We start from the raw sequence: 14,112 nt of genomic DNA, 5'->3' as shown, positions 1-14,112 counted from the left end.
TTCTTTCTTCCTTTTTTTCTTTCTTGTTCAACAACTTTGGTCCCCCTCTTTCTTTTTTCTCAACAGAATGTTTTCCCCGGTAGTGTTTTGCTTTTGGAGGGATGGAGTTTGGTATTTTTGATTAAAACATCTGGCAACCCTAGACCCGGACAATCCAGTATTTTCACCTCCTGTCTGGTAAAAAAAATTTAGAATATACCAGACACCTAAAATGTTTGGTATTTTCTGATTTTTTCCCAGCCAGGAGGTGAAAATCCCGAGTGCTTCTCTAGTTCTGCAGGGGAGCTGTCTGGCTCGGAGCAGGGAGACAAGATGGCAGATGGCTGCCAGCAGCCTGTTAGGGCCAAAAAGCCACAAAAGCATTTTTTAAGAGGCTCTTGTTTTTTTTAAAAAAGATGTGTTGTTTTATGTTTTTATTAATGTAATTATTATTTATTTTTCTCAACAAGTTTGGTCTCCCTCTTTTTTTCCCCTCAACAGAATTTTTCCCCGGTAGTGTTTTTTTTAGGGGGGGGCAAAGGTGTTTCAGTATTTTAGGCTAAACCATCTGCCAATCCTAATTGAATGGATGTCTGTGTCTCTCCCGGCTCCCTCTTCCAGGGATGGGAAAACAGCTGCTTTGAGGTCCCCTTTTTCCCTTCCCCAAGCCGGGTGTTGTGGGGTGCAGAGAAGGAGGACGTGGTGTGTTCCTCAGCCGCAGCCCCTGTCTCCTCCTATGAGAGTGGTGTCGGCATATGAGGAAGGTGGAGACCTCTGACAGCTTCTTGCAGCAGCCCTGATTGGTTGGTTTTCCTCAAGACCGGACGAAGTGGGAAAAACAACCAATCAGAAGCCAGACTGAAATTTCTGGAGATTCTTACATCATCACCAGCTGGGTTCCAGCCCTGGCTAAAATCCTGCAGTTTGTGCTAAGGTCAGGTGCCCGGACACCACTTGGTCAGCAGAGAATGAGGCTATTGTCTATTATAGAGAGCTAATAATAATAATAATAATAATTAATAATAATAATACCCGGTGCTTTTTACCATTAGCTCTCAAAGCACTTTACAAAGGAGGACAGTATCATTAGTCCCATTTTACAGATGAAGAAACTGAGGCACGGGGCTGCAAAGTGACTTGCCTAAGGTCATCCATCACTCCAGTAGGTCAGTAGCAGAGATGGGAATAAAATCCAGGTTTTCTGAGAGCCAATCCTCAATATCGATCCCATAGGACAAAACCAGAACAAATTGTAGCCACTGTGGAAGAAAACAAGCCTTCACTCTGCGTTGTGTTTAAGCAACAAGTATCCAGAGACAGTTTTATTACGAGCTGCAGCAAGGGAAAAACTGGTTCAGACAGGGGGAGAGCCCCCCCCCCCCCCTCCGAGGCAGATCTTCGAATACAAGCAATAATGAAGCAGTTTGTATACTGTCTATTAGATATAACAATAACAATTAGTCTCCTTCCTATTACAAACACCAATGGTTAACAGTTATTTTAGTTCCACCCAGATGCTCCTTATTTCAAAGTCCCTACCAGAGTCAGCGTTCTATCCTTATCTCCGCATGGAGGCGAGAGGCAAAGGCAGCGTCTAATTACAGATCTCGTGGTGTCAGGCCAGAGACTTAGCCTGACTCTTGCTCTCTTGTTAACATGACCAAGATGGCTGAACACAAATTCCCTTTTCCTGCCTCCACACTCCCCCCTTTTGTGCTTACAGCACAACTACCTTTCTAAACCTTTATTTTCATTAAACATTACATAATTAGTACAAACATAAAAGCTATTTTCATTACTACATCTTTTACAACAACAAATTTGAAACCTTTAATAAGCAAAAGCAATATAATCATTAATATCCCCAATATAATTCTATGATGGGGCTGTTCTATAATTTTAGTAACATAACACAACATATCATAATTAGTAACCAAATTAGGGAGGGCAGGTACATGCTGACGGTACATGTCCATAAGCACAGAGTCCAGATCAAAGGGAGAAACCCAAACCACTCCCACAAGTTTCTCCTTGGCAATATACAATACTTCGCTTCTTTCACCAAGGTCAGTTCTTAATGTCCTTTTGTAGTCAGAAATCTTTGGGCTTTGGCGGTGTCACAGGAGCGGACTTTTCCTCTATTTTTCTTGAAACAGTCGTGGTTCAGCATCATGCAGGGGACAGGTTACCAGCACATCACCCTGTAATATTTTGGTTCTTCTGGTGTCCAGCAGGTGGAAAGCAGGACCAGAAGAAGAGAGACTTATCAGCAGTCTTGGTAGGATCATTTCGAGATGGAGGGGTCTTTTTGCAGTGAGAATCATTGGCCAACAGTCAGTTCTTGGCACATCACAGCGGTGTTGGTGGCTAGCAAAACTTGGTAAAGGTCTTTCTAGAGCGGTCATTCGCTGATGGACATAAGAGTCTCTATTCTCTGAGCTAAAAGCCAGCTAGCTCCTTTGGAACCAAGGTTATTTCCTAGGAATAAAGCAAACCGTAAAAACAATCCCGCGCAGTTGTTTGGTACCGGCCTTATCAAAGTGAGGCCCTTTGGAATGTGGTTGCCAGGGGAACCAGGGTCACAGTAACTGCTGTAGCGTATGCTTCTCAGGCTGACCTAATGATTTGAGTTTGTCAGTTCTCAGCAAGATACCATGGACTGCCTCAGTTTACTCCTATAGTTCCTTTCTCACCTCCGAAGTGTGATAGAGCCGCATTCCATCAACGGTCAGGATCATCCGGCAAGGGGCTGTTATGCACACAGACGGATATGTAGAGGGGCAGGATGGAGTGATCTGTCTGGGTAATCAAACACCAGTAGGTACCATTTATTTGGACCAGCTCGATGGTTTTGTTTCTCTGAGACAACCACATCAAACCTAGGCAGATTCGTCATGATGTTAAATGGGCAGGTACATAAAATTTCCTTATCAAAGTGGGTGCAACAATCCCTGGGTATAGGGAGGCTCCCACTCCTTCAGAATAAGCAATGCCCTCGACTCTCTCTATATTCTCCTGCTTTGGTACAGGCAGGGAGGTTACCATTCTGATCTGATCTAAGTGAGGAATCCCCAGAGGGGCCAAAAACAAATGGTTATACTATGCCCTGTCCAGGTGGGCCTTTGGGTCCTCATGGATTCTCTACTTCCCCACTCCCTTGGGTGGGCACGGAGGAGATGGGGACTCACCACCATAAGGGGTGGGTGGTCAAAGCTATCCTATTCTTCAATACTGGCCTTCTAATTTCTTTAATTTAGTTCCATTAATTAACAATCCAATTAGTCTCTGGTCCAAATATCTGGTTAGGTCTAGTGAAGTGGACACAGAGCTGGACAGATCCTTCAAACTATTTAGGATCAATTGATTAGCTTGGCTGGTGTCTAGGCCTTTACGGGCACTGGATATTACTGCATCTACCAGCCTGGATTCTATACAATTTCTGGGCTATGACATAAGTGTTGCTGACAGAGTTTCCAGGCCCAAACCAATCTGCGATGGTATCTGCTAAGCCCCGTCGTTGCCTAATCAGGTGCTTGCCCATTTGATTAGCCAGTCTAGCACACAGCTGGTCTATACCAGTGTGGAACATCACCAAGGTAAAGACCAGTGACAGTTGTCCTGGTTCTGGGACATGGGTCTGTTCAGGGCATGATGCACAATTGGGAGGCTCTATTTTGGCCTTAAGGACCTGGTTAATAATACCCAAATGAGGGCAAGTTAGCAATGGCCATTGTTTAACAAATGACAGCCATGCCTCAGGGGTTACCTTTGTCAGGGCTTTAAGTGGTAAGCCCCAGTGGGAGTCAGTAGGTCCAACTTCAGTGGCCTGATGTTAGTGTTTAGCTTCTTTCCCACAATATTCCATACAAACTTTAACTCAGAGGACTGTGTATTCTTTGTCCTCGTAGTGTTCATGTTGTTACAAAAAACAAAATAATTCTGTGTGAATGAGGGGCGGCCCAAGGCCGTGTATTCCCCATTGCTATTAGCGTGTATTTATTCTATGTATGTGACTTGAAGGAGGTTACGTTGACTAGAGTCACTGTTTCTCTTATAGGACCAAGCATGGTTCACAGATGTTTAATTGATAACCCATGCAATTCCGTAATTCTTGAGGCCTTTTAAGGCATCAGGCACCAATGAGTAGCAGGGCAAGTAGCTGTTGTTGCAATGGTGAGGTTACTAGTTTCCTCTTTATTGTGGGCATCTTTACTTACATATGCTGATGTCTGACTTGCCCGTGTTGTTTCTTATAGATTTCTTATTATCTCTGGCCAAACCACTTTTATGGTTGGTGTGCAAATTTACAGAAGCTAAATATTTCATTTGTGTAGCCATTAAAGCAAAATCAATCCGGTGGGGGAGAGGGCTGTTACCCCACTCCCAGTCCTTCTGTTCACATGATGCACTTCTTGCTTCTTTCCAGTTCCTTTTTTTGTTCACCTGTGGAGACACTGTTAAGATTCTCCTAGCCTAAACAATTACCAAACTATTATCCTTTCACTACATTTTAAAGTTGCCAATTCATTAAGTTTAGAGTTGCCAATTGATTGCCAATTGATTGGGCCCAATTATTAATTTTGTTGGTTTAAATTAATGCTTCTGCTTTACTCAAATTATCCTTTCATTAAAAAAATATCCTACACACAACAATATTTGCAATACATATTACAATTAAGACACACAAGACAAACTTGGACAGAACACAAACTTATTACGTCCTAACACAGAACCCTGGTTTTTTGTTGTTGTTGTTTTTCTTCAGCTGGTACCAGCGCTTTCTGATGATCTGAAAGACAAGAAAACATTTCTACCCCCGTTGGGGTGGCCCATTGTAACTTAAAATACTGCCTAAGATCTGCTAGGGGAACTGGTTACAGCTAGTTCCATACCACTTCCATGGGCGAGTGAGCTGCAACTTTCCGAGAACAAGGGCACTTCATCAGTACTCGTGACCTTCCACTCCCTTGAATTACCTCAGAGTTGCTAGCCCTCCCCAACAGTGGCATGCCTCAGTTTCCCTCTTGTACCACAGATCAGGCTTAATGTGTGAGGCTAAAATGCTTTTCCTTAGCACAAGGTGTTGGTTGGTCAGTTACTGTGGTCTGCTGGGTCTAGAGTGTCAGACCTTATCATCAGCTCATGAAATAAGGGGAGTCGTCACTCCCTCACATATCCGCTGGGTCTCGAGGTTCGACTGACCCCCACTTGCGTTCAGAATTCCCTTGTGGGAGAGCCCTGGTGCGGCTGGAATCATCTTACTTCTCAGAGACCTGGGCAGAGGCATTCACTCTCCACTCATTACATTCACACTCAGCAGGCTTTTCACACAGAAATTTTCAAACAACACTGTTCCCCCCAGGGGCGGCAAACAACACGTTTGCCCCCAGAACCACAGCAGTTCCCAGCACTGCATAAATCTAGGTGCCTTATGTCCAGACCCAATACAATTTTCTTCCCGTTCCCGGGGTGGCACCACCAAAACCACAGCAGTTCCCAGCACTGCATAAACTTAGGCCTACTCGGGGGTAACAAAACAACCTCCCCGGAACCGCTTTGCGTCTGACCTTGTTGTAGATTCAAGAAGTTCGGATGGCGTGAGCCTAGCGAGGCAGACGACCCTACAGGCAGTCCTCCTCCACACCCCAGTAGAGATTTCAAAAGGTCTCTTACCTCTCGTTTGGTGCCCTGAGGGTGAAGGGGGACGGTCTGCAGCCGCTGTCGCTGTCCTCAATCGGGCGTTGCCATCCGAGTCACGGCACCAAATTGTGAAAGAAAACATTGTCCTCATTCTGCGTTGTGTTTAAGCAACAAGTAGCCAGAGGCAGTTTTATTACGAACTGCAGCAAGAGAAAAACTGGTTCGGACGGGGGGGAGCCCCTCCCCCTCCGAGGCAGATCTTCCAATACAAGCAATTTTGAAGCAGTTTATATACTGTCCATTACATATAATAACAATAACAATTAGTCTCCTTCCCATTACAAACACCAATGGTTAACAGTTATTTTAGTTCCAGCCAGATGCTCCTTATCTCAAAGTCTCTGCCAGAGTCAGCGTTCTATCCTTATCTCCGTATGAAGGCGAGAGGCAAAGGCAGCGTCTAATTACAGATCTCGCGTTGTCAGTCCACAGACTTAGCCTGACTCTTGCTCTCTTGTTAACAAGACCGAGATGGCTGCACACAAATTCCCTTATTCCTTTTTCCTGCCTCCACACCACTATTATTCTGCAACAGCAGTTGAACACGCGCTGTGTCTTGACACTGGTTCCAATGCGTACCAATACAAAGGACGTAACCAACAACACGTGTTACATTCGAGTTCCAGTTAAAACAGGAATATGCTATTCTTGAGCTGTGTGCCACACATACTGTAGTAAGTACAGTTATTATTGCAGGTGTCTTTTGGGCAATCTAAGGTCCCCTAGTTCTGCCACTGTGACGGGGCACTCCCGCCCCACACTCAGAGCACGCAGGGGGACGCCGGGCGGACACACCGGGGGGTGGTGAGCCCGGTCAGGCTCGCCACGTCGGGCGGCATGGACGCACTGGAAGTCGGCGTGGGGAGCGTCGGGAGGCAGAGGGCGCCGACCGGCAGGGCCCCGGAGGGAGGGGCCGGCGAGGCGCGGGCTGATGAGGTCACGGGGGAAGGGTGGCTGGGGAGCGTCGCCGGGGAAGTGACGGAGAGGGGAAGTGGAGCCAACGGGGAATTTAAACCCGGGGTCGGCACGGTGCGAGGGGAGGAGGTGGACGGAGCAGGAGGAAGGAAGAAGGAGGGAGAGGTGAGACAGGAGATCACAGGAGGGACGGGCCAGGAGGCCTGGTGGAGTAGGAAGCGGCCCAGGGCGGGGTCGTGGATCCCATGAGCGGGTGCGTTTTGGGGCATTCCCCCATCCGCTAGGGAGGGACCGTGGGTCCCTGCCTTTAGGGCCCTGGGCCGGGGTTCAGAGAGGGGGCGGGCCCGAACCCCCCTACTCCGCTGACCGACGGATCCGGCTCGGGTGGAAGCACGAGCGTGCGCAATAAAAGGGCCATTGGCCGTGGTGGTGGCTACTTATGGTTGACTCTCTGTGATAGACCAGTTTGTAGTTGACTCTCGGTGACGAACCTGTTCACAGCCACCTATAATTCTCCATGGAATTTCCTCTAATAGGAATATACCTAGAACTTTATACTGTTTCATGTTATGTCCCTTCTCACCATCCGGTTAATCTAAACTATTTAAATGTCTTCTATTTCTCCTCGCCTGGCAGTATTTCCATCATCACTTCTGCTATTTTTTCTTTTTTGAGGTGATAAGAAGAGAACACCAAGCAGACAGGCAATCATCCATTTGTATCATTTCTATTTTTATTTGACAGCTTCCAGTTTTATGTTAAATAGTATAAAACAGTCCCGTTGCTCAATTTGCATATAAATAAACCATAACTTACAATAAAGAACTTAAATAAAACTTGGATTTGTTTAAATACGGTTTAACATTATGTCAACCAATAAAACAAAAATAGATTCCAGGAATCTGTGTAATACAGCAGGAGCATCCCTGCAGCAGACGTGGTGCATTTCCAGCATCTTTCTAAGGGTATGTCTACACTACCACCCTAGTTTGAACTAGGGTGGTAGTGTAGACATAGCCATAGATACTAATGAAATACTCATTAGTCCGTAAACCAAAGAAACAGTGTAAAAACCAGTCTTTTAAATACAAATATATAATGGCAACACTTAACATACTATTGGCAAATGTCTTTGTGTAGCAATACATGAATACAATCAATAATACTATCCTATCAGGCCAAATTTGAATCCTACTGAGATCAATGGCCAATCTCGTATTGAAATCAGTGGAGACGGCCTTACACATTAGCAGCAAGTAAGAAATTGGCCTACACCCAGTCAGCTAGTGGCAGCTGAAATCAGAGAGGCGTCTTCTTGAAGCTCAGTTGCATGTGAATCTTTTGCTCAGAGGCGATAGGTGTTTGCTGTAAGAGGCCAAGGTGGAAAAGCATCACTCCTGGTTCAAATAGACGTAGGAAGGATTTAGGGTTCCCATTTGCTGGGCTCTCCAATGTCTGGGGAAAGGCACAAGGTGGGAGGGTGTAAAGACCCGGCGTTTAGTTGCAGGAACTGGCCATGCACTTTAAGCTGCTGAACAGGCGGAACAGATTGAAGATCACAGATTCCTCCAGGCACCCAGGAGTTTTCTGAGATGGGGGAGAAGAAGGGAACACATTTGTAACAGAAAATGGCTGGCCAGTTAGAGCTACCACAGGCTTGATGAAAGGGGAGGTGCAAATAGAGAACACAGAGCGTGCACAAAGCAAGTGAACAGAGGACTGTTTACATGAGGACGTCCAGGAAAGCTAATCTGAATTGACTGTGTGAATGTGAAGTGGGTTAGTTAAATGGCATTCAGTCCCTATGTGAACCCCTCATTCCAAAGGAAAATGCTCTTAATTTGGTTACTTCCCTTTGAAAGATCATTTGAACTCTGAATGATTGCCTCCATACACGGATTTAATGCAGTGTCACTAATCCGCTTCAAACACGCACCGTTAGCTAAATCAGACTAATTTTCCTGGCTGTCCCTGTGTAGACGAGACATGACAAGCCCTCTAACCTAAGCAACGACTCATTTACACTGTGGTGTAATTCTAAGAATATAACAATGGGTGCTGTAGACTGGTACATTATCCAGTGAGTTTGTATGAAGCAAAAGGGTTAGTGCTACATTTCAAGTGCATTATTTTGGCCTGGCTCTGATTCCTAAGGCGGCCTGGGCATGGGCAGATCTGTATGAATGAATTCTCTCTGGGCCTCTTTTCCCTTTGCCCAGCCCAGCACCTACCTCTCTTCAAAGGGAATAGCAAGTTGGTGTAAAGCTCTGCCAACAGCGCGAGGGAGGTGGGAATTCAGATTCCTCAGCGTTTTGCACAAATCTAAATGATTTTGCGAGGCACAAAGCCCCGGCGGATCAGACACCACATGTTGACGTGAAACCCTACTATTTGGGACCATGGCAGGACCCAAACTAGCCCACGAGGCAAAGGTAGGTTTCCGGTGCACGGCCTGTTGTAGTCTGACAGGAAATGTAATGACCCTTCGTGATCTGAGAGACTGGACAGCGGTCTGATGCAGTCTCAGGACACCTAGACTCCAGATTCCCTGGACAATAGACCGGGCGCAATCCTGTCCTTGCCCTGTGGGAAGGGAATGGAGCGGATTTGTTCCCATGCACGTGTGATGAATGTTTGCCTTGTGTATTTGCAAATATACTCACTGTCTTCTTGGCCTGGTGGAATTTTTGGAGCCATCTGGTCAGCCTCTCGGAGCGCTGATGGGAATGGAGATGATCCCTAATCTGAAAAAAAAATCAGGCCATGGAGCAGATTGGCACATGATCAGAGGATTTCAGGAACAAGGGCCGAGTCTCCTTCCACTCGGTACAAACCCCCAGCAGATCTTGGTTGGTCGGAGGCTGTCTGCCTTTACACTTGAGGAAGCCACGCACCCCCGCCATGTTCTGTTAGGAATGCCCAGCAGTTATATGGTAGGGGGAAGCGTGCTTGGTGCAACCAAGAGGACTGGGAGGAACTCTGTCCCAAAGAAAGAGAATTTGCCCCAGAGCTGAGCAAGGGCGCAGGACACACTTTCACCCATGGGTCTGACTCCTCTGGGCTCCTCCCCATCCCAACTGGGATGTTCTGGGTACGTGAAAACAACAGTAGCTATGCTACAGGAAACTAATGTCTGCAGTGATACCAGATAGCAGGGCGCTGGGGAATCATTTTCCTAAATAATTAATCAAGTTAATTCGCTAATTCAGTCACGTCTATGAGCAAGGCATATAGCAACGACTTGATCCAGACACGACCCTTGTTATAACCTAAAACCCCAATTCCTGGCACAGGGATTACTAGATCTCTGATCCACTTAAGAAATTAAAATGGTTGGGAGTTCAGCAGGAAACTCCCAGTCTCACGGTGGCAAGAGACCTTTGCAAGCCAATACTCACGCAATTCCCCAAGTCCTCTCTGATGTGCCTCAGGTTTTCTAATGGCCTCATAAGGTTCTCGGACAGCGTGGCATCCTCAACATTCTCCAGGATGTGGATAGTGAAGTTCAGCTCCTCCTCTACCAGGATTACTCTGTCGTTAACCTGGGGAGACACCATGGAGGTAAAACAGGCTGTCCAGGGGAGTGGCAGATACAGCACGTTGATAAGAATGTCTGTGTTAGCAGTGGCAGGCTTAAGGAGCCTTTCCCAAACCACTGCCAATGGGAAGAGACCTAAGACACCAGGGAGGTGTGAATCCACTTTGTACACACAGCCTGTGAGTCTTGTACCTTCGGACTCGGCTGCTTACACCACGATTTTATTTTCTGTTTGTCTTCACGTTCATGTCCTTCCTTGGAATCCACCCCCTTGTGTGCTCCAGATCAGGCTCAAATCTTTTCGATGTTACAACAATCTGAAGACGTATTTCGGCAGCACAAGATTTCCCCCAACCCCTCCCTGGTGACTTGGGGAGCGGTTTCTGGATCTTCAAAGCGGCCATGCACAGACATGGATATGGTTTTAGAGAACTGAAATATTCTCTCGAGGGAAAACCAAAATACGGAAACAAAGGGTTTCCTGCCACACCACCTGAATCTGGCTATGTGAGGGGAGTTAACAAAGCTCAGTCTGGAAATAGAAGATAAAGACAGGCGCAGACGAGTCAGCTGTAATAACGCCTCTGGGCTGTCAAGCACTAGGGATAAGGTTAGTGTCTTGGCTTGTATTAACCGGGGTCAGTGTTTTCAGGGCCAAGCTAGAAATGTTGAGATGTAAATTGTTTCCTCATTCAATCATCTGATAACATCTGAAGCCAGACAGTATATTGTGTGGTCTCCTGCCATTCTTTTCCACACGTTTGCGTTCTGCCCTACATATTATGCAGCACTTTTTAAACTGATCCACTGTTGCAATGTTCGTCAGGCTTTCCAGCCCTAAGAATATGCTAATTATAGAGAAAAAGGTGCAGATCCCAATCTGAGCTGACTTTGTCACTTGGGAATAAATTCCTTGTCTGTAACGATGTCCCTGTGGAGCTACACAGCGACCAGCTGAAATCAGAATCCAGCTTAGAGAAGAGACAGTCCCAAGCCTTTGGAAAGAGGCAACTCTTATTTCATAGCTTCGTTTCTCTTGGTAGAGGTCATTCTTACCGACAGAACTTTGACTTCCCACTTGCGGTGGAAAACGGTGGTGTTGCAGGTTCGGTCTGGCATGCTTGTCTCCTGGAGGCACAAAATGAGAAGACAGGGAAATGTAGAAAGCCAGCAAGACAGGTGAGACGTTACCCAATTCTGCTCTCGGTCACCTCATACAACCCCATTAAGGCAAGCAAAGGTGCAACGTCAAGGCAGCGTTTTACTCAACAGCTTGATCCCCTAAGAATGCTGCTGCACAAGAGTCCTGGCTCTTTCCAAGAAGGTGCCAAAGATGGGACAGGTGTCGATTACACACGCTGCTCATATTGCTTTGCTGCTGTCTGGCTCTGAACAGCAAGCGTGCAGAGTTTAACTGACAGCTGGCCTCCTTTTCATTCGACTGCGTTCCTGGTACGCAGCAGAGCTTTTCCGGGATACTCATTCCCAAACTATCCGAATACTTGCCAGAACTGAATATTTTGAGGTTTTTCCTTTGTTAGCTAAGACGTAATGAGGGATCCCCAATGAAGAAGATGCAGAGGCCAAGACTTCTCTCCATTTTATTCCACAACCCAAACATCCACCCACCCTTATTTCACCTGCCCATCATTCTCTAGAGAGAAGGCTGCTGCTGAGACTACAGCCGAGGATTCACCTCGCTATTTATTCCACTTATGTGTCTCCTTTGCACTTACAAAGTGATCTCGGAAATCCTTGAAAGCCTTCAGGTCCGTGGGTGGCAGGTTCCCGTACTTTGAGAGGTTGCACTTCTGAGCATCTTGGGGAAAGACCTCGGTAGCCATTGTCCATACCATCAGGACAAGGAGAAGTGGGCAACTTCTGTGCATCCTTTTTCCTAATCGAGTCAGAAAAGGAAACGACACGTCACCGCATTTCCAGGTTACATGGACTACACACGACATTTTGACAGTCTGACATAGGGGGCGAGTAGGGATGCAGGAAGATCAGAACAACAATCGCTTTGAGGGTGAGGGGTTGACCACAGAGATCACAGCCGAGCAAACGCAACTCTTCTATTCGCAAATGTTTTCGGATCAGACCTCTTACATGACAACCCTCCACGCACTAGTAATAAAAGAAAGTGGTACGATACTTTCATAGAATCATAGAACCATAGAACTGGAAGTGACCTCAGAAGGTCATCAAGTCCAGCCCCCTGCTCCACGCAGGACCAATCCCAACTAAATCAACCCGGCCAGCGCTTTGTCAAACCGAGACTTAAACACCTCTAGGGATGGAGACTCCACTACTTCCCTAAGTAACCCATTCCAGCGCTTCACTACCCTCCTAGTGAAATAGTTTTTCTTAATATCCAACCTGGACCTCTCCCACCACAACTTGAGACCATTGCTCCTTGTTCTGCCATCTGTCACTACTGAGAGCAGCCTCTCTCCAGCCTCTTTTAAACAGAGCCCAGGCCCTCAGCCTCTCCTCATAAGTCATATGCGCCAGCCCCCTAATCATTTTGGTTGCCCTCCGCTGGACCCTCTCCAGTGAATCCATATCCTTTTTGTAGTGGGGGGCCCAGAACTGGACACAATACTCCAGATGTGGCCTCACCAGAGCTGAATAAAGGGGAATGATGAAATCTCTGGATCTGCTGGCAATGCTCCTCTTAATGCAACCTCATATGCCATTAACCTTCTTGGCTACAAGGGCACACTGTTGACTCATATCCAGGTTCTTATCCACTGTAACCCCCAGGTCCTTTTCTGCAGAACTACTACTTATCTGGTTGGTCCCTAGCTTGTAACTATGCTTGGGATTCTTCCGTCCCAAGTGCAGGACTCTGCACTTGTCCTTGTTGAACCTTATCAGATTTCTTGTGGTCCAATCCTCCAATTTGTCTAAGTCGCTCTGGACCCTATCTCTGCCCTTAAGCGTATCTACCTCTCCCCCCAGCTTAGTGTCATCCGCAAATTTGCTGAGGGTGCAATCCATCCCCTCATCCAGGTCATTAATAAAGATATTGAACAAAACCGGTCCTAGAACCGAACCTTGGGGCACTCCGCTAGAAACCGACCGCCATCCTGACATCGAGCCGTTGATCACTACCCATTGGGCCCGGTCTTCTAGCCATCTTTCTATCCATCTTACCGTCCATTTATCCAATCCGCAATCTCTTAACTTGCTGGCAAGAATATTGTGGGAGACCGTATCAAAAGCCTTGCTAAAGTCAAGGTATATAACTTTGAGGAAAGGCTAATGTTTGCTCCTTACTCTATGGAGCAGATCAGAGCAGATCAGTCTATTAAGCCCTATTCTAGGCAGACGCCCCGGACTTAGAAGCACTTACCTTGGAGCATGTTTGCTGGGAAATCGCTTTAGTTTCTTCTCCTCCGTCAGGGTTGCTTGGCCTCCCTCTGGTCTAAGGATACAGCCTCTCTTCTCCATTGCTCTTGCTTTTATACTGTTTAGGGGAAAAATGAAATGAAATCTTGTTTTGCTTTACTCAAAGGAGAAAACTCCACAGGTTGGTGCAGCTGCATGGGAACTGGAAACCAAAAGCAAGGCAGGTTCACCCCGCGCACAGCCATCTGCGTGCCAGGGCTTCCCAGCCAGGTGAGGGAAACGCTGCATGACGTCATGACCAAGCGATGCAAGGACTCCCTGCCTAGATTGCTAATCTTAGCGTGGCCTAGAGTCCGGGTTTGTGGTAACGAGCCACTGAGCGGCGCTTCCAGTCCTGTGCTTTTATGCACCCTCCGTCAGCGGAGGAGAGGAAGACAGAGGTCGCAGGGCGGGACGGGGCTATTTCCAGAAATAGGCCTTCCTTGCAGGCTTGACAGCCTCCAGGTTAACAAGCCACGTTCGTGATTTACCTGGGAAACGAAGGCCTTGGGGAAGGAGAACCAGGGGAGCACTTTTGGCAGTGGTCTAAGGGGGAAGCCACAGGCTGTGCAAAGTCTGAGACAGGC

At 46.9% G+C, this 14,112-nt stretch overlaps 1 protein-coding gene across 1 annotated transcript; it reads right to left on the bottom strand.

Annotated features, from left to right (window-relative positions):
* Positions 1-8,091: 8,091 nt before the first annotated feature.
* LOC142830268 (interferon lambda-3-like) lies at positions 8,092-13,500 on the bottom strand. The gene is made up of 5 exons (XM_075934401.1): positions 13,491-13,500; positions 11,869-12,029; positions 11,189-11,260; positions 9,960-10,136; positions 8,092-8,181 (listed from the first exon to the last, which is right to left on the bottom strand). Exons 1-5 carry the CDS (start codon positions 13,498-13,500, stop codon positions 8,092-8,094), a joined length of 510 nt encoding a protein of 169 aa, XP_075790516.1.
* Between the last annotated feature and the right edge of the window lie 612 nt (positions 13,501-14,112).

Source organism: Pelodiscus sinensis, chromosome 7, assembly GCF_049634645.1.
Source record: "Pelodiscus sinensis isolate JC-2024 chromosome 7, ASM4963464v1, whole genome shotgun sequence".
NCBI lineage: Eukaryota > Metazoa > Chordata > Testudines > Trionychidae > Pelodiscus > Pelodiscus sinensis.
This window is presented reverse-complemented; position numbering and strand designations above follow the sequence as displayed.

Bases quoted from the DNA above. Each gene is read 5' to 3' on its own strand.
- LOC142830268 (XM_075934401.1), bottom strand. The intron at 11,261-11,868 runs GTAAGTGCAAAG...TTGTGCCTCCAG, and splicing joins AGGATTTCCGAGATCACTTT to GAGACAAGCATGCCAGACCG. The intron at 8,182-9,959 runs GTGAGACTGGGA...CCCCCATCTCAG, and splicing joins TGCAAAGGTCTCTTGCCACC to AAAACTCCTGGGTGCCTGGA.